At 44.7% G+C, this 19,298-nt stretch overlaps 2 protein-coding genes and 1 long non-coding RNA gene across 8 annotated transcripts; all 3 read right to left on the bottom strand.

Moving 5' to 3' along the window:
- Positions 1–426: 426 nt before the first annotated feature.
- Positions 427–4,051, bottom strand: LOC112272533. The gene is made up of 2 exons (XR_002966546.1): positions 3,408–4,051; positions 427–1,279 (listed from the first exon to the last, which is right to left on the bottom strand). It is a non-coding gene; the product is annotated as an uncharacterized LOC112272533 (long non-coding RNA).
- Positions 4,052–5,685: 1,634 nt separating this feature from the next.
- Positions 5,686–8,084, bottom strand: LOC106866686 (cysteine-rich receptor-like protein kinase 18; the record flags this gene model as incomplete). The annotated part of the gene is made up of 4 exons (XM_024454560.1): positions 5,686–5,769; positions 5,881–6,129; positions 6,165–6,312; positions 7,792–8,084. Coding segments are annotated over 4 exons (774 nt in total), but the record flags the coding sequence as incomplete, so codon positions are not given.
- On the bottom strand, positions 7,970–9,397 carry LOC100829623 (proline-rich receptor-like protein kinase PERK8). Of its 6 annotated transcripts, XM_024463632.1 has the most exons (5): positions 9,234–9,397; positions 9,091–9,137; positions 8,830–8,928; positions 8,473–8,725; positions 7,970–8,387 (listed from the first exon to the last, which is right to left on the bottom strand). In XM_024463632.1, exons 3-5 carry the CDS (start codon positions 8,923–8,925, stop codon positions 8,098–8,100), a joined length of 639 nt encoding a protein of 212 aa, XP_024319400.1. In that variant the 5' UTR covers positions 8,926–8,928; positions 9,091–9,137; positions 9,234–9,397; the 3' UTR covers positions 7,970–8,097. The 6 variants fall into 6 exon arrangements, with proteins under 6 accessions (XP_024319400.1, XP_024319397.1, XP_010237595.1 ...); XM_024463629.1 differs by having other exon boundaries at positions 9,091–9,397; XM_010239293.3 differs by lacking the exon at positions 9,091–9,137 and having other exon boundaries at positions 9,203–9,397.
- Positions 9,398–19,298: the final 9,901 nt, after the last annotated feature.

Below are 19,298 nucleotides of genomic sequence, written 5' to 3'. Positions count from 1 at the left end.
CATCAAACCATTTGAAGTTGTTCAATAATATATTCCATTGTCTTGATTAACCAGTTTGGTTGTGTTTGGTATGAAAATAATGCCGTCTGTGTAACATGGAGTTGTAATATGTCTAGTAAGTTTTGGTTAACGGACGGTATTTTTCATTACATCTTCGACTGTGCCATCACCGTCCCATCCGAGCAGCCACTCACATCGATTCTTAGGTAGTGTTTGGTTGGGGAGTGGGGTAGAATGGAATGTAACTATTCCATTCCTATGAGAATAGAATGGAACGGAATAGTTCTGTTATGTTGTTTGGTTTGGGTGGTTTAGAATGGAATGGAATGGTTTCATCTTTTATTTGGTTGGGGTCATGGAATGAAATGACAAGGATGTAATCATAAGAATCTTATGGTGAGGTTACCTCTACGACTGTGACCAGTATGTGAGTATTTTGCCTCATCAGCACTTTATATAAGTATACACAAAATGACACGTACATATAAGGCTGTGTTTGGCATCTCAGTATTTTTGGAGTGTTGCAAAAATACTACTCCATACAATAGTTAGATTTACTGAATTATTTTCTCTATCTAAAAAAGAGCCCTAGACATCTTTATTTTTTACAGAACGGGAGGAAAGAAAAACTGGTGGGGCGTGGCAAACTAGACTGCCGAGTTTGGTCCCTTTGATATACAGTTTACATCACCTGCCCGGCGATCAAGTGTCATCCCCTTGCCGACTTCATGCGAAGTGGACCCATCCCGTTCGAGACCCCGATACCGGCCACATTGCAGACAAGAAATGGTCAATGTCATCCGATGGCTCCCTCACACTAGAAAGCTTGGGGGTTGGCGTCGACATCATGTCTCCAACAGTCCAATCAGGGAGAAGTTGCAGTACGCGGTCCAACTCCACTTTCTGGCAACCAACAAAGTGACAGAATACGAGGGCCTCCATCGGACAGTCTATAAAAAGTGTTGAGTACTCTCATACTCACTACAGAATTAGCACGTCTTGCTGCCCTTCCATTTCCAAGTAGCAAAGTTATCCTTAGCAAGAATTTCCCCCGACAAATGTACCACACAAAGATATTTTAGGAGAATTTCAAGTTTCCTCTGACATTTTTTTGGAATTGTCAATTGGTGTTAACCGAAATCGCATACATAGACTCCACCGTAAATTGCCCATAAGGGTGGAGAGACTAACGGGCAACGCCCGACTTGTCATTTAGGACGATGCCCCCAATCTTTGGCGACTCCCGCATCCCTAGAGTCAAGTCCATTTCTGAACAAACCTTCGAAAAATTGGGATGTCAATCAGCGACTTGGCAACTGAAAGCAGTCTTACCAAATGCAATAATTGTGTTGGTTCAAAAGAAAAACAAACAAATGCACTAACTGTAACAAACGCAATAATTGTGTTCAAGGCTTAGTACTGCATACTACTCCAACAAGGGGGTTAGACAATTTGGATAGGAACGAACTTGCCACATGGAAGGAGACCAAAGCCCGAATCTGAAGTTTAAATTAGACAACCTTGATTATATACAAAAAAAAATATGTACAATTCGTCAGACAACTTATGGAGGGCTTATAGATCAAAGAAGGTTTATATATTACCCAAAAAAACTTATGGAGGTATTTTTTTTATGGATCAAGGGTCAACTAGATGATGTGATACGGGTTCATATTTCAGAAGCAATTTCGAATTGTATACTGAGAGAATGACATACTTTTCCTTATGCCCGTGTAGTGTCCCGATTTCTTTCCATGTTTCCCTCTATCTTGTTTTCTTGGTGCTGACATACTTTGTATTTCCATTGTGCTTCGCATCGTATAAATGGAAAGGGGAGAAATCCCGGGTTGAACAAAAATATGCATGATCTGACATTGTGTCTTGCCAATTCATAAATTTAGTCATACCCATTTAAACCGAACACCAAACTAAAATAAGGATTACTGAATTATTGGTTAGCTGAAAAATCAATCATATTTTGATGACAATTATTAAAAATGCATGTTTCACCTTTCCATTTTTCTCCCAATGAAGTCTGTCATACCGGTGGGTCGAGCACGAGCCGGTGTTTTGACCCGACGTGTTGCAGGGAGCTGCGCGGGCAGGGGACACGTGCGGGAGGAGGCGGGCGGTGTTTTCGGAAAGGAATCCTAGAATCAAATCAGTATCAATGGTCTTCAGAAAATAGTTTCTACAAAACCCAATGGACCGATGATGGCGGAACATATTCTTGCATTTAAGACTGCCTTTGCTATTTTTGTTGTTACAAAATTCCTAGCCCCACAGTCGTTAAATAACTACATATCGACTCGATATATCAAGGCAATCGTTGATATAGAAAATATTGATAACTATAACTGGGGCCAAATCGTGGTCGACGACCTTAGACGCGCTGCAGCAACTCTTCAGAACAAACTCTCCCATAGAAAGGGTGTTTGCTAGATCACTAGATGCATCTTAATACCCCAGGTATGCTCCATGCAAACCTATGCATGTAGAATGTAGATTGTTTCCTGATATAGTTTTTCCTGACATTTTTTTTTTCTTCAGATTCACTATCTGGACAAGTTAGATTTTGCTCAGGATTATCCTTCAGATCACATTGTACCACGGATCAGTGCATACAGTAATTCTCTGGTGGGAAAATTTATCAAGCGGGATGTGGTTTTAAAAAATCGAGTCCCTTTGCCCACATATGTCTGGAAAAAATAAAATCCTGAAGCAATCTACATTCTACATGTATATGTTTGCATGGAGCATACCTGGGGTATTAAGATGAATCTAGTGATGTAGCCAATATCCTTTCTATAGGAGAGTTTGTTCTAAAGAGTTGGTGCAGCGCTTCTATGGTCATCGTCCACGAATTGGCTCCAATTATACTTATGAATATTTTCCATATCAACGATTGGCTTGATATATCGACTTGATATGTAGTTATTTAGCGACTGGGGGCTGGGACTTTTGTAACAACAAAAATAGCAAAGGCAGTCTTCAATGCGAGAATCTGTTCTGCCGTCATGGGTCCATTGGGTTTTGTAGAAACTGTTTTCTAAAGACTATTGATAGTGTTTGATCCCAAGATTCCTTTCCAAAAACACCGCAGAGGTATTCTTTCATGACGCTAACTTCTTGCGCGGTAGGAGGTATGATGGGCTTGCCACTACAAGATATTCCTATCACAGAGTATATATCCTCACTTGACAACTTAAGCACTCTATTTGTCCCGGAGAAGAATTGTGATGATACTGTGTCAAATTTACTGAGGAGCCAAGATGCAAATGGTTGTTTAATTTGTGTAGTTTCAAACTAGTGAATCCATGAAAACGCTTCTCTTCTACTAGTTTTATTTGCTGCGGGTCAAGGTGACTTCAATGACATCTACAACAATAGAGGCAGAGGGAGCACACCTGGAGTATATTTTGTCTTTCCATGCTTTCATCTTTGAAGCACTCCTTTTCCTTGAGATAGTGCGACTGAAGCCTCTTTTTTCAGAGGGTTCATGCGTCCTCCTTGTTCGATCTGCAGAAAGGGCTCTCTTCAGAGCAGAGTTGGAGGTTCTGCCACCATCCCGTGACTTTGCCATATGCTGCGTACTGCTTACACAATTGCAATTAGAGGGTATTAGCATGATTAGCATTAGTACACACATGATCTAATTTGATAATCCAACTAAAATCAATTGTTGAGCATTAGTACTGTAATCTACGGTGCATCTACAACATGAGTCAGAAGTAGACAGTAGACACCAGTGCATTTACGGAGCAGAGTTGGAGGTGCGCTAGTAGTACATATATGATTGCCAGGATTCGACAATATCTCCTTGCGGTTGCGGGGCTGTTCGGCGGCGCCGGCCGGCCGGCTCGGTAAGGTCGTTGTATTGGACGGCGAGGGAAGCCGTGGTGCTGGCTGCTGCTGTGGTGCTGGCTGGATGAGAGAGAGGGGGAAAGAGAGATCGGTAATAGATTCTGTTAGTTTGTTAGTATACGATAACTCTCACACCAAATTTTAAATCTGCGCGCACCGGATGAGGACGAAGGAAACAAGAACTAGATAATGATCATCGGCATTAGTTGCTAATTAAATTCAGGATTGATTTATCCTCTGTTGCTGGGTCGGGTTTGAGTAGCAGCTTTCTCTGCCCGTTAGCGGGACGCTTATATTATTAGATCGGTAGAGGAACTGGCAGATCGTTGGGCGCACGGGGAGATCAATCAACGGCAGATGAAGAGGGGGTAATTACCTCCGGGATTACCTTCTAATTTCCCATATTTCACGAATTAGTATATATTAAAAAGTTCATGGTAGCCAAAAAAATGTGCAATATTAATTGATCTCAGAAATGTGCAACTTACTTTGGTTGCACATATATCATTCATTCATTTGTGCAACTATGCCTTTCTTTATGATATCATTTTCGCTGTGTAATTACTAATGTGTTTTCAAACATTAATAATACCCCATCCGCCCCGAATTAACTGACACGTCCTGAATTAACTGACGTGAGTTTATATAAGATTTGTGAAGTGAAGCAAACATATAGTTGCACAATAAATATGTCTCATATTTGCACATGTTTATATGATGTAATAGACACTTTCTAAATCGTTTTCTTTGTAGTATTTACAGAACTGAATTCGTGAAAAGTTGGATAACGTTAAGTGTCAGTATTTCTTAGGTAGATAATTTCCACCAAAATTATCTATTAGTTGTTGTCTCTATAAATGCGAATTATTTTTGAAGTCATGCTTGCATGCGATTTGAGTAACAAATGATTTTTATTGTGTCCACGTGTACAATACTCGCTTTTTTCCTTAATTAGCATCTCATGTCAGCAAAATAACTAAAATATTGTGCCCACAAACTTCCATTTTGAGAGACCTTATAGAGTTCCTTCGTGACCTTTGACCAACCGTTGGCTCGACCAATTATGCTCCCACAATAATGATAACGGTTCTTGCGACACATAATTTAAAGAGAAAAGTACTTTTTTCGTCCCTCAACTTGTCACAAAGTTCTCTTGTCATCCCTCAAAAAAATTTCGTACTTTTTTCGTCCCTCAATTTTCAAAACCGGACACTTTTAGTCTCTTAGTCCATCCAAAGTGGTTTTTCTAACCACGTTTCTGGTTTTCGCATAGTTTTTTCACTTATTTTTTTTCAATCAAGATATGGATGATGTAGATGGAGGAGAAGCATAACCAGTGCCTCTACGAGATCCAGAGCACGACGACGGCCAATTTCAACAGCCTCGCCGATCACGGGATTAAGTGCAAACCGGACACGCGGCTACACAAACCGCTTCGGATAGCCTTAAGGACTAAAAGTGTCCAGTTTTGAAAGTTGAGGGATGAAAAAAGTACGAATTGTTTTTGAGGGACGAGAAATGAACTTTCCAACAAGTTGAGGTACGAAAAAAAATACTTTTCTCTAATTCAAATGAGTCACCTTTTTATGATCTGACAGCTGGTCAAAAGAAAAACAGAGATAGATACAAACTTGACACGAAGGGGAATCCAGATCTTATTTCAAAAGGAAGTTCTAATAGGACGTTAAGTTTCATGCTGAAACGTCCAGTCTCTCCTCGAGGAGAAGGTTGTGCTGTGCATATCATTTTCGCCCAAAAAGGTGGACTGAAATTTCGAACAGCATATCAGCCCAGTTAATCGAATCTTCGGGAAACATTTGCTTACATGAGGTGCAAAAGAACGTCGGCCCAGAGGACGATCCTCAGGAAATGAGAACCACGTCCTGTTTCAACATTAACGGCCATCTAAATTATCTGAAAGTTACAAGATGGAGTAAGATGTTCTTTCCATCATTTCTACAGAAATCCTACCAAAATTCAAAAGGTTTATATATGATATATTAGTGTCATTCATACCTTGCCGAACACTGAGCTTGAGCCTGCACCAATTTGATCGATCTTCTTAACGATATCCCCAGAAGTAGGTCGGTCCTTCCGTTTTTTCTTGAGACAACTTAGCCCAATTTTAATGCTTCTCTTTACCTGACGGTGGCCATCTGCGCTTAAGGCAGAGTACCTTGATTTTATATAAGGCATCGCTGTCCAACACTCACGTACCTGTGTAAGAAAAGAGTGTCTCAGTATATTGTAAATGCAGACTGGTTTCTCAAAATAAAGACCCGGAAGTCTTTTCATCTTACATCTTCAGTGAAGTCCGTGTCATACAATTCATGGTCAGAGCAGTTCTTCTCGCCCGTTGTGATCTCAATTATCAGAAGGCCTAAACTGTATATATCTGACTCAATTGATAGTTGACCTCGTTGTAAGTATTCTGGAGCCATGTATTCTCTAACAAGAATAAGTGTGAAGAATTTAGGGGACTTACAAATGTAGTATGTTGATTAAATCAGAAACAAAGCAACTTGTTTCTTTCCTAGTTTCAAGGGAACTTACATTGTGTGAGATCGAGATATGCAATCAGAGGGGAGGGGGGGGGGGGGGGGGGGGAGGGTTGAATGATTGCGCGGAAGCAAATTAAAACTTTTTTCGAAAGTTCAAACCCTAAATTACCTTTCTGCCCGTGAGAGTAAAACAGCCGTAACTTTTGATTCGATGAACAAAAAAATACGTATGAGTATGCAAAAGAAAGATATTAAAATTATCTAACCAACGCAATAAGAATCAGCTCAATTGGACTTACCAATCAAAAGATATAATCAAAGAAGTAACGGCTGACAGAAAGTTACGAGAATTAATCTATAATCGATTTCGAGGAATAACAAGAAAGATGAAGTCATCGTGATCTTTCCTTGATCTTGTGGTAAACCTGCAGCAAAGTATTATGAACTCATGATAAACCTGCAGCAAAGTGTTAGAAAGATCTAGCACGAAGAATCCACGAAGATCCGACAAGAATAAAGATGACACCGCCAACGAATCTCTTTATTGCAACGATGTCGATCGATTACAAAAGATGCGACCATGCATCCAAGAACTCTTCAAGAATTGATCTAGATCCAAACCTCTGAGTTCCCACACGTCCTTACTAAAAACCTAACTAGGACGCCATCTATTTATAAGGGAAAATTCGCGACCCTAAACCGAGTCCGAATCCAACACGAACTCTTCTGTCCCGGTCGTTATTCTGCCCGTGGGACCCACATACGACCTCGGATTGAGACGACTCCAAAAGCAAAGTTGTTCGTCTCCACGACGCGCAAAACTTGCATGTGGACCACTTTTCCATCGGACGCCATCTTGATGATGCTACTGTTTAATTTTTAAACAGCTCTCATCCAGCTACGGCTGGACCTACATGTCTTCACGTCGATGCCACTCCATGCCATCAACTCTTCTTGTGATGTCTTCAAAACTCGACCATCACGTGTCGAATATCTCAAATACTGTACATCTTCGGTATAAACAACGTACGACAAACCGGTGTCCTCCCGGATCATCGTAGTCTTCACTTTCATTGTTCCTTCACACGAACGTCCCGCATGACATTGATCCCTCGACCTCAGCTTCTCCCAAGTTTCGTCCCTCGATCCCATCATCGACCACGTTCCTCTAGCTCTGGCAACACCTGAAAACGAATACACAAATAACCAGTACGAGCACAAGTCCACGACTTGACTCAGGATAAGTTCCACACAACTCACACAATGTTTTCACATAAGAAACTAATGGATCAACACACCACTAGCAAAGCACTGAGTCCAAACAAGATACAAGTGATCATATAAGTATCCATATTATCCAAAATATCCACATCAATGTTTCACCTAAAACACTTGCCAATGTTACACATCACCTATGATTTCACACATTGCACTCTTTGAATTGGCTATGCGGGTGTGGGTCTGGTTTTCACCAAAGAGCCTTGATAAACCAAAATCTACAATCTTGGGCTCCATATGATCGTCCAACAATATGTTGGCAGGATTAAGATCCAAATGAATAATAGGTCTTTCCTGTCCATGTAAAGCTTCCACACCCTTACAAATGCCTTTAATTATTTTTTTAATTTTTTTTCGAGAAAACGCAAAAGTCTTGCGTCTCGATGCATAGATAAATAAGAAAGAGTTATGTACAAGACCACGGAGGGCCACACCCACAAACAACACGACGCGCCTAACTAAGATTCAGCGGCAACAGCGTCCCCAGGCCCACTGCTCTCACACTAGACCACTGTCGAGCCTCCGCCTTGATCAGGTCGAGGAGGGAAGCGATGTTGGGGAGAGAGTTGTCGAAGACAGCGGCATTGCGATGTTTCCAGATCGACCAAGCCGTGAGCAAGACCACCGACATAGTGCCTTTCCGAGCAGAAGGAGGGGAGGAACGGACAGCTCCCTGCCACCACGCTGCAAAAGGGATGCTAATTATCTTCAAGCGTTTGTTCCAACCAAGTTTGGAAGGTTCACCTGAGATAAGAAAATTGTGACGATACCATCATAACACGTACTGATGACTAAATCGCACATTTAAGTGTTAAAAATAGAAACATACCGTAGATATGGTTGTCAATGCTTCCATTGGATACATATTCGAAACAGAGGAATTTATCCACCACGTCTCGAGCACCGAAGCTTCCGCTTGGCTCTATCTTATCCTGTTTCTGGTAACAGTAGCCAATTAGCTTCACTATGTTTTGTTGCTCGACCAATCTCAGAATCTGAACCTCTCTCTCAAATTCTCTTTCATTCACGACAGACGAGTCGCGAAGTTTCTTGACAGCAACTTGTTGCCCATTAAGCTTTCCCTGTTTGATCCCCCAAAATAATGGCAGAACTGGTTTTGTCGTCACTTTTCACAATTAATCAGGCACAAATTTTGACAAAAGAAAACAATTATTGAAATAAGTACCTTATAAACTACTCCAAATGAGCCTTCACCAATTTTCTCAGAGAACCCATTTGTGATTTTCTTCAGAAGCTCGATTGATAGTTCCTTCGGCTCCATTTTCTGATTACACAAGAGAGAAGGAAAGTACCTGAGCATCAGCTACCTCCTACCTGTTCAGCTGAGTTGAGCTCTCTATGAGCCTTTAGAGTAACATGGTTTCAATGACAAACTGTAAAACAACACATGTGCAATATGCAGAACAGATTGGTCCTGAAATCAGACCGGAATTAACACCAACTTGCATAGAAGAACTTCCGAAAAGCAGTAATCTGAAATATCGGCCAAGATCATCAGAAGAGGGAGAGGGAGGGAGGGAGGGAGGGGAGAGAGAGACCTCACGCCTGACGGGGACTGGATTGAATTACCTTTCCAGGCGCCGCGCCCTTCAAGCGTTGGTGGTTGCTCGGGTATATGTTATCTAAGCGTTTTACTTCTGTTGTATTTGCTCATCTTAGCCGTAGTGCAAACGAGGCAACTGCTCACTTGTTGGCCAGATCGAGTGCGTCCGGGTTTACAGACGTTGTGTTCTCGGATGTATCCAGGATGTTGTATCCAATGAATATATGAGCGGTCTTTTCTACAACAAAAAAAAGGTATATGCCGGCAAGTCCTACTGGTTGGTTGCCAGCATTTGCTCACTTTCAAGATGTTTTTTTTACCATTTTCAAAATGATCCAAAAAACAAATCTTACATGTGGATGACTCAAATAAACATGTTATTGTGGATTGTCGAAGAATTACAAACCCAAGTTGTGTTAGAGCATCTCCAATTACATCCCCTAAACATATCTCAAATGTTCCATTCGGGGATACGGACGTTTTGTCCTACAAAGGCCCCCTTCTTCTGGGCTTCTAGGACAGCTTATGGGTTCCAGGCAGCTGAAACTCAAAAGAAGAGAAAATTTCCCAACAGCTGTTAGGAGAAGCCCAACCAAATCACGTATAAAAAGGGCTTCCATGAAAAACTGGTCTCGACCACTTTCTGGGGCTTCTCTGCACACTACTTTCAAACTTACCCCCACGACACACCATATTTACGGCCAAAATGCCACCACCAAGTTTCCTCTCGCGAATTGTTTTCCCCAGACCCGAGCGACTCCTCGCGAGCAGAAACACACCGCACCCCCTGCCGCCGCCACTCCTCCCCCACCCCGCCTCCTCCCAACCTCCGGCCACCCCTCCTCCTCCCCAACGTCGGCCACCCCGCCTCCTCCCAACCTCCGGCCGCCCCTCCTCCTCCCCAACCCCGTCCGCCCTGCCTCCTCCCCAACGCCGGCACCCCGCCTCCTCCTCAACGCCGGCCGCCCCGCCTCCTCCCCCACCCCGGCCGCCTCGATTCCTCCCCACCGCTGGCCGCCCTGCCTCCTCCCCAACACCGGCCGCCCGATTCCTCCCCACCTCCGGTTGCCCCGCCTCCTCTCCCCCACCCCACCTCCTCTCCCCCGATTTGCTGAAGTTTGGTGAACCTTGTGGTTCATTTGCTGAATTTTATGGAGTATTATCGCAACTGCTTCTTTCTGTAATCTTGCGGTAGTATTTGGATTCTTATCACAACTGCTTCTTTCTGTAATCAGATATCTATCGATGTGTTTTTCCATTATGAATGCATGGACTAGAACAATTTGGATTGTAGAGAGTAAAATTTGCATAATTGTTGTACGGGTACCGTAATATACCACTTTATTTTGGTCCGAAATCATCTTATCAGTTAGTTATGTGGTGTGAAATTAATGATATTCTGAATTGAACATGAAACATTTGAACTACAAGGGTATTATAGACATTGCCTACTCAAACTAGACAATAAGCCATCATTCTAGAAGCCAAAAAGAAAGGCTCAGGGTAGCTTCTCTGGGCAATAGCTTCCCTCAGAAATTCAGCTGAAGCTGACTTCTGGAGAAGCTGAAGCCGAAAAGAAGGGGGCCAAAATCAGCCCCCAACCACGTCTCCCAAATGGACCTTTTGTCCTCTTTGTCTGACTAGCTCCCTCAAATAGGCCCCAAATTTGGAAGAGGTTTAAGGTGTTCGGACATTGTCCGGTGCTCTCTTTTGCCCGTCCAGGTCACACAACAACAAATGGGAAAATAAGAAAAAAATGAAAATTAGAGGAAAAAAGATAAAGGGCTGGAAAAGCTAATTTGGGGGGTGTTGATGAGGACGGACATGGGGTGGACAGTTCACTTGCTCCCCCAAATAGCAAAAAAAAACATTTGGGGGCAAAATTTGGAGAATCCCATTGGACTTGCTCTTATGGCGAGAAACTTCTTTAGTGGGTGACTGGGTGTTCACGCAGATTATCCTGCGTGGACAACTCTCTTTTCTCTCCCCACCTACACGTCCTCATCTCACAACTGCCTCCCCTTCTCCCTGCGCCTCGTGCCGCCGCCGCCTTCCCCCTCCCTCCCGCTCGCGTGGCCGCCGCCTTCCTCCTCCCTCCTGCTCGCGCCACCACCTCCCCACGGCCCCCTTATTTAAGCGCAGTATAACGGTTCTCTCTTTCTGGCCAAAAAGGAGTACACAGTATGCATATATATAAAAAAATTACAGTCAACCATCACAAAGAAATGCATAGCATAATTCATTTCATAAACGATCCACCATTGCAAACTACATAAGACCGTCTGCAATCATTTATGCCTGCTCCTATGTCTGATATCCGAGAGTACATCGATAGATTCATAGATTGGATACATGTTCATACCACAAACGCAAAGTCTAACAATGAAATACTAAAACACGACCCGAAAATCCCGTCCGTGGAAAACACAACCCCACGCCCCCGCGTCGCCCTCTCCCCAGGCGACACATGGGCGGCGAACCCATCGTCCACCACCGCCCCCACACCTCAGCTCCGCCCCCTCACCATCGCCGCTGGTCTCTGCCGGGAAAAGCCCGCACGGAGCCGACGACGGCGGGGCTCCGTTCTTGTTCGGTTGTTGCGGCGTGCGCGTTGTGAGATAGGGAACTCGTGACGGCATCGGGAGGCGGCGTACGACGGCTCGGCGCGAGCTCTACAGCGGCATGCGGGAGGCGTCTGACGGCGGCGCGGCAGGGGCTCTGCGCAGCGGCGTGCGGGTGGCTGCTCCATGGCGCGTGGATTTGGATCACGGCGTCCCGAACCTGGCTGGACGTGGGCTCGTCGGCGGGGCCAGATCCGGCGGTGGTGGCACTGGATCCCCGAGGTGAGCGGTGCTGGATCTGGTGCGGGCTGCACTCTAGCGGCGGTCCTGCGAGGTGGGTTCCCGGTGTGAGCGCGCGGGGACGGTTGGCTTCGGGCTGCAGTGGTGCGCTGCGGTCTTCGGTGGTGCGTCAGTCCGGTGCGTGGTGCCGTTGTGGCGCCCTGGCCAGTGATGGTTTGGGCTCTGTGGCGCCGACGGGCCTATGTCGGAGCGCACGGTGTTCGGTGGCCTCTGGTCAGTCCTTTCGGCCGTCCGGTACGCCGCGAAGCTGCTGCTCGTGTCCGCGTTGGGTGCGTGGGGATGCGACTGAAAACCCTGTACCGTCTCTGGTGTCGGCGACGACGGCGTCCTCGGATGTCGCTCCCTTCTTGAAAGCGGCGTCGTGCAAACCTACTACATCCCACTATTTCCGGACGAGGTGTCTCCAAGCGAAAGCTCAGATTCCTGGATCGGGCAACGGCGGCGTTTTTGGAAGTCGTGTCCTCCTTGGAGGCGTTGTCTTCGGAGCTCTCGTCTGGCAGCGGAGTTTGCTTGTTGCTGTTGGATTGGCTGGGGTCTTGGCCAGGGATAGCGACTTCGTGCTGCGCGGACTTGCCGATGCGCGAGCTGCTCCTGTTGGGGCTGCCTCTTACTTGCTCGTCAAAGTAGCGCAGTTTTGTCTACCTTCTTCGCAAAGATCTACTCCATGTTCGGCGTCGTTGGAGTGGGAGGGGTTTCGTCTTAGCGGTAGCAGCTTGTTTATTCGGTTTTGTCTTGTGTATGCTCGTAGTTAAGATTTTTCGCACGACTTTTCTTGAATAAGCCATGCATTGTATGTTTTTTGTGCCCGGTTTTCCACATAAGCAGAGCCAATTTTCTCTTCTAATCGAGCAACGGAAATCGAACCGTCTTCAGCTAAAAAGAAAAAACAATCCTGCTGCTCGCCGTGTTATTTCCAAGAGCCGCGGTCTGTCCCTAATAAATCTAAAAGAAAAATGGGTCTTGCCAATCAGCAATTTGACATATCGCTGAACCCCGCATGTCTGCAATCTAAACCGTATTTGAAGTTTATTAGTGATTAAAAAAGTATTTCCAGAGTTAGTGACAAGATTACACGGAGTACTATATATCTCGGCCACCTTATTTTGCAAGTTCGGTAATTAAAGATGTGTCTTGTGAGTTTACGAAATTACACTTTCGGCAAAATTACAATGCATTTTGCCGTCGATTTACCTTGAATAGAAAAAGAATAGAGATTTGAATCTGAGCGTAGGCGCTGTTTATGCGAAAGACATCAAAGGAGGACATCACCACGTCACGACGGCCGTGCAACATGACGTCAGAGCCCGGCTTGCGTTCAGTTTCGGAGCTTGTCGCACGTTCAGTTTCGGAGCTTGTCGCAAGTAGGCTTTCGCACATGTGGGTTGTCTCATCGGTCCCGATCTGCCGCGTTGTGGGCTATATGGGCCAGGAGCAGCCCACCACAACAATCAACTCGCCAGCCATGCTATCGACCAAGGTCCAGGGCAAGTGGGATCGAATGTAGTCACACTGTACCAGACCTAACGACGTACTTCCTCCGTTTCATAATTCTTGTCGGAATCCTACATGTATGTAACATTTTTTAGGAATAGATAGATACATTCATTTGTTTAGCAAATTTGAAATAAGAATTATGAAACTGAGGGAGTAATCCGTATCTAGGACGGTTCCGGTGCAATTTTTTCTAAATAAACTCTCTCAATTTTCAATTACACTTCGGTATCAGGTATTAGGCCCCTTTCGATGCACTGTATATAATTAATAGACAGCCTTCGACGACGGTTATGGTCCATATGCAACCTGTGACACCAACCATTTCGACATTACGACGCTGGCGCTGTGACCACGTACGGGGGCACATAGTTATCTTGTGAAGGTGCAGCCATCGTCGCTGCCACATGCATCTTGGAGGCTCTTGGCTGGAATTTCGTGGTGTGATGTGATGGCATGGTTACACCGCCTTCGACGGCGCCACATGCCTCTTAGAGGCTCTCATCTTGAATTGGATCCTAGATTTCACCAGAAGTTTTGTTACATAGGTAGATATAGGTGCCGTAGATATATACGCACGTAAGTTCATCTTTGATCTTGTACTTCTTTGTAGACTAGATCCTAGGATTGATTCATCCAGTGAAACCCACCCACACCGTGTAATGCGACCCAAGTTAAGTACACTGTGTCACCTCAGTTTTGGACAAGAGCGTGTCACGGATGGAGATGGTCACACGGGATATCTCAAACCTGTCTGGCTGGCGTCTTGCTGCTAGACTCGAAAATGTATAGGCACATTTAGAAAAAATAATTGTTTACTTATTTTAGTATACATTTTGTGCGACTCTTGATTTGTGAACTAACATGATATAATTTGCAATTAGATGACTGCATGCATTGCTTCGATGCAGAGAGCATGTGGAGAAATACCCTTTTTAAATATAAAAAACGTCACCTTGGCTGCAGCACAAAATGAATGTGACGTCATGCAGAGTTATCAAATATCAATCCATGCAATGCAAGTTGCGCCAGCATGCCAGCATGTCAGAGCGGGCGCAGTTCAAGGCTTCAAGCGGCCGCTGGGCTTGCTTGCATCTGATCAGGGTCCCGGCTTCAGGGCGCCTATGTATGCTTTGGTCCAGCACAAAAATCATTGAGCGCCTATCACGCTGCTCCCTCCGTCCAACAATACGGGACGTATTAGCTCTCGTTTGGTCAATACTTTGACCATAAATTACTCTAATATATAATTATATGACATAAATTTATATCCATTATGTTCCTACACAAGAATATTTGCTTACCGTTATGATTTTAATCACATTAGTTACACATTCATGAAGTAATTTGTGGTCAAAGGTTTGGGCAACTGAATTTTAATATGTCTCGTATTGTTGGACGGAGGTAGTACCGACCAAAGCAAGTTGGGTCCAATTCATTTTTCTTTTCTTTTTTAGTTTTTTCCGCAAAAAGTTGGGTCCAATTCCACGCTGTATGAGACACAACGACAGCTAGGAGGGCTCTATCAATGTGTGCTGATATTTCGATAACCTCGGAGGGGAGCTAATCGCCATCCAGATTCTTGCAGGCACGGCCCCACTTCCCTGGCAGTTCCTGGTCGCAGGCAGTGTCGCGCCCTCAAGTCCACCGATCATTGGTAGATACTTTCAAATGCTTACTGAAATTTTGGTTGGTTGTTAAAATATTGGTTGATTACGAAATTTGCATACTTGTCTCGTAATCCCTTTACAACTATTGCAAAAAAGTGTAACAAATAATGGGTAAAAAAAAAAAGAAGTCCCCGACCCCCGCGTCGCTCTCCTCTGGCGACACGGGGAACCCTAGCCTCCCTCGACCTAGGCCGCCTCCCTCCTCTCCTCCGCACTGCCTCCGGATGGTGGCGGCAGGGCTTTGTTTTCCTCTCCCGTGGCGTGAGTTGGCGGCGGCGTGCGGTGCAGGCGGGCTGGCGCGGGGCTGTGGTGCTCCGGCGAGGTGGTGGAGGCGCGGCCTGCGCGCGGTGGTGCAGGCGCGGTGGCGTTGGCAGCAGGGCGGGCCCGATTTGGGCTGGCTTGGGCGGGCCACGGCCTCTGAGGGTGCTGGTGGTGCAGATCTGCGGTTGGGGTCGTGGTTGCGACGTCGTGGAGCGGTGGTGGAGGTGAGGGGCAGTGGCCCGGGGTGTGGCGGCGGTGGGCTGCTGCTTGTTGGCCGGATCTGGGCCGATGCGCCGGGATCCGTGCGGCGACGGCTCGGTCTGGCCTTTGGCGGCTAGATCAGGTGCGTGAGGTGGTTAGGCTCCGTGGTGTTCGGTGGCCACCGTCAGCGTCCTGGAGTGGAGCGGTGCTGGTGAGGCTCTAACCCTTGTCTTATTGCGTGGTTGTCCTCTTTTGTCCGTGGTGTGTTGTTTGTGGTTGCGGGTGAAAACCGTGCATGCATCGACTTCGTCGGTGTCGGTGATGGCGGCGTCTGTGGACGTCTTTTCCTTTTTGAAGGCGTCGCCGTGCAGTCTCATCTCATCAATATTAAAATTAATATGTGCACTCAAATCATTAGAAGAATTAATTTCAGCAGTAGGTGCACTCAAATCAGCATGTAAATCAACAATTTCACATGGTGCAGAAAATTCAACGGGTATCTCATTTATTTCATCACATGTCATATTTTGTTCAGCAACACAATCATCTTTATCATTACCTTGTAGGCTCAACACGTTTCTTGTACACCTTCTCTCCGCTTCACGAGCAAGATTAAGCAAACACAATAGAGAGTCGTATTTTCCGTATTCAATTATGTAAGAAATATCAAAGTTAAGCCCACAATAAAACCTATCCATTTTTCTTTGTTCGGTTTCATCTAAACCAGATCGCGAGGTTAAATTTGGAACTCATGGTAGTAATCATCAACAGTTTTATCATCTTGTGTCAAACGTCGTAATTTGGAACGCAACTCATAAGCATAACTTGGAGAAACATATTTTTCTCTCATGATTTTCTTCATATCAATCCAAGTGTGAGGTATTTTGTTTTCTCTAACTATCTCACACCACCATGATAATGCATCAAAACGAAATTTCCTACTAGCAATTTGGACCTTACGACTATCTAGTACATGGAAGCATGTGAATTGTTCAGTTAAAGCTAGCTCCCAATCTATATACGTTTCAGCATCATTTTCCCCCTCAAAGAAAGGTACACACAATTTAATTGTATTAGAAGGATTGTTTTGTACCGTTGCCGTGGCATTATTAACAAGAGACGTGGAGGATGGTCGTGATGAAAAGCACTCATCGCGGTCACGGGATAGCATCGGTCTAGTTGCCATGCTTCGTGTAAGTCCTGTCATGGTTAGTAGAAAACAAGAAACAAATCACAGTAATATGTTCCTATCAACTACTAGGATGTGGCTACAAGTCGCTCAACTCTCAAGCTAAAAATCAAGTTCTTACAAGTTCTTACCATGCAAAACAGGAAGGTGATGGCCAGCGGCGTGACCAAGCCCTCCGAATATTAAATGTATCGATGCCTCGGTAACAAACCAACCTAGCTGTAGAATCTGTGGAGCTTGGAGGCTTTTGTGAGTAGCAAGGAATAGCAAATAATCAAATCAGCAATGCAAAGTTGAAAATATGCTCAATAATGCTAGTCCTAGCTGCTGGAATCGATAAGAACGAATTACAGAAATAATCTAAGCCTAGATACTGAAAAAGGTAGGATAGAAAGATGGCACAACAAGTAAATCCTTGGGATTTTTTTTCTTTTTTTTTCTTTTTGTGGCCTTCTGTTTGGCTTCTTATTCTTTTCTTCTTCTTTTTTTCCTTTTTTCTTTTTTAACCCCAGAAACTCACGCAAAAGAAGGACTGGAAAACTGTACGTCGGTCTGTCGAAGAACAGCAAAGGCTGCAGTAAGAAAAATTCAGAAAAATATGGAAAAATATGGGTTAGAAGCGTATCGACACAAGCTTTCTGGCAAGGGCAAGATCACTCAAAACGGATGTCAGACGGTGGAGAAAACTGAGAAACACCGGGCTGCAGCGACGCCGGAAAACGGATGCAGAAACTTGGAAGCTCCGAAAGTCCACCTTACAAACCGAATTTGAGGGTCAAAGTGCAGGGCATCGCCCACAATATTTCCTGATGCACCTCGTCGTGAGCTTTCCAAAAAGTCCAAGAACGTCCAAATCCGAGTTGGTACGCAAAAGATACGCCCGTTTTACTGAACACGGGTCAAACTCACCCGAAACTAAAATTCTACTCGGACTCGGGTCCGAAACTGACTCGAACTCTTTCTCTTTTTTTTTTCTTTTTTTTTCTTTCTTTCCTTTTTTTTTTCTTTCATTTCTTTTTTTTTCAACTTTCCAAACAACTTGATCTCTAAACAAAATTCGATCTATGATGAAACACTTTCCAAAAGCACTCCTTATTGGACTCGGACTCGAACTCGCAGCTAAAAACTATAACTTGCCGACTCGATGTAGAACTCGAAGAGGGACACAGTGTAGGACTTGACGAGGGACTCGGTGTAGGACTCAAAGAGGGACTCGGTGTAGGACTCGAAGAGGGACTCGGTGGAAGATATGGTGGCGGCGGGAGATTATGGCGGCAGGGAGTTTTGCGGCGGAAGATTGATGAAGGAAACCTGCGTCACACGAAGAACAAGAAAACCAAAAGCAAGTTCGATCTAGTAGAAAAAATCTGAAAAACGATCCAATCTAATCCAGCAACTCGACACGATTAATGCAGCAAAGATTCAACAATGCGAATACTAAAGTGAAAATTGCAAGGCTCAGATTGGTTCTAGGACAAGGTAACTAATTCTAATTTTTGTTTGGCTTTTTCTGGACGATAGGTAAAAACAGATCTAAACTACGGATAAACTGGAAAAATCTCACCGAGCAACCTTAAGCTCTGATACCACGTGATACGGGTGCGGGTGGCCCGATCTTTCGATGAGATTGGTAACTTTCGATTTGGGTAGGAGGTGACGTTGACGATCCGACTACAGCCTAGGAGGCAGCGCCTTAGCAATCGATACACCAACTCCAGAGGGTTATTGATCACGCGGGGGCACGATCAACCTGACCACGAAGGTCTTTGTTCCTGCAAGCAATCGAAGAACAAGCAAGAACAAGATAAATAGCGGATGCAATCTAAAATTGCGAATATACTATATCAAACCAATGTCTCAACGAGACGATAAGTTGGGGTTCCGAAAGCGGTAAAACAGGTGGTCTAACCGACACACGCGATTACACGAAGTAGTAGCGATGGCTAACTTTTAACTAAACAAAACCCAAGGCTCCTTAGGGGGGCTCATGGGGTATATAAAGGAGGAGGGAGAGATATTTTCGTCCACCTTGAATAAGGAGTCCGAAATCCAACTCTATTTCTAACTTTCCTAACAAACTACAACTCTTTAGGAAATAGAAAAACAGATCCGTCAGCTTGTTTTGTCCGTCACGGTCAGCACGAGTCGAATCTCTTGATGGGGCCAGATCCGTTGGAAAGGTCTTGTAATTACCTTTCCAACAAGTACTTGTTTGCTTGATTTGGACTCTGGATGCGGCCTGGGTGATTAAAACAAATTCGGATCTCCTGGCAGCTCGGACCCGAATCGGATTCAACTTTAATTCGTGATATCTTTCTCTAGCAAGCTCCGAATCATGTGCCGTTTGATTTGTTGGAAAGTACACTTGAAATCCTTCCCTCTCAGCTGTATGAATGCTTGATTCTTGTTGGCCCTCCC

The sequence above is a fragment of the Brachypodium distachyon genome, chromosome 4 (genome assembly GCF_000005505.3).
Source record: "Brachypodium distachyon strain Bd21 chromosome 4, Brachypodium_distachyon_v3.0, whole genome shotgun sequence".
NCBI lineage: Eukaryota > Viridiplantae > Streptophyta > Magnoliopsida > Poales > Poaceae > Brachypodium > Brachypodium distachyon.
Note: the sequence above shows the minus strand (reverse complement) of the source record. Positions and strands in the feature narration are given on the sequence as shown.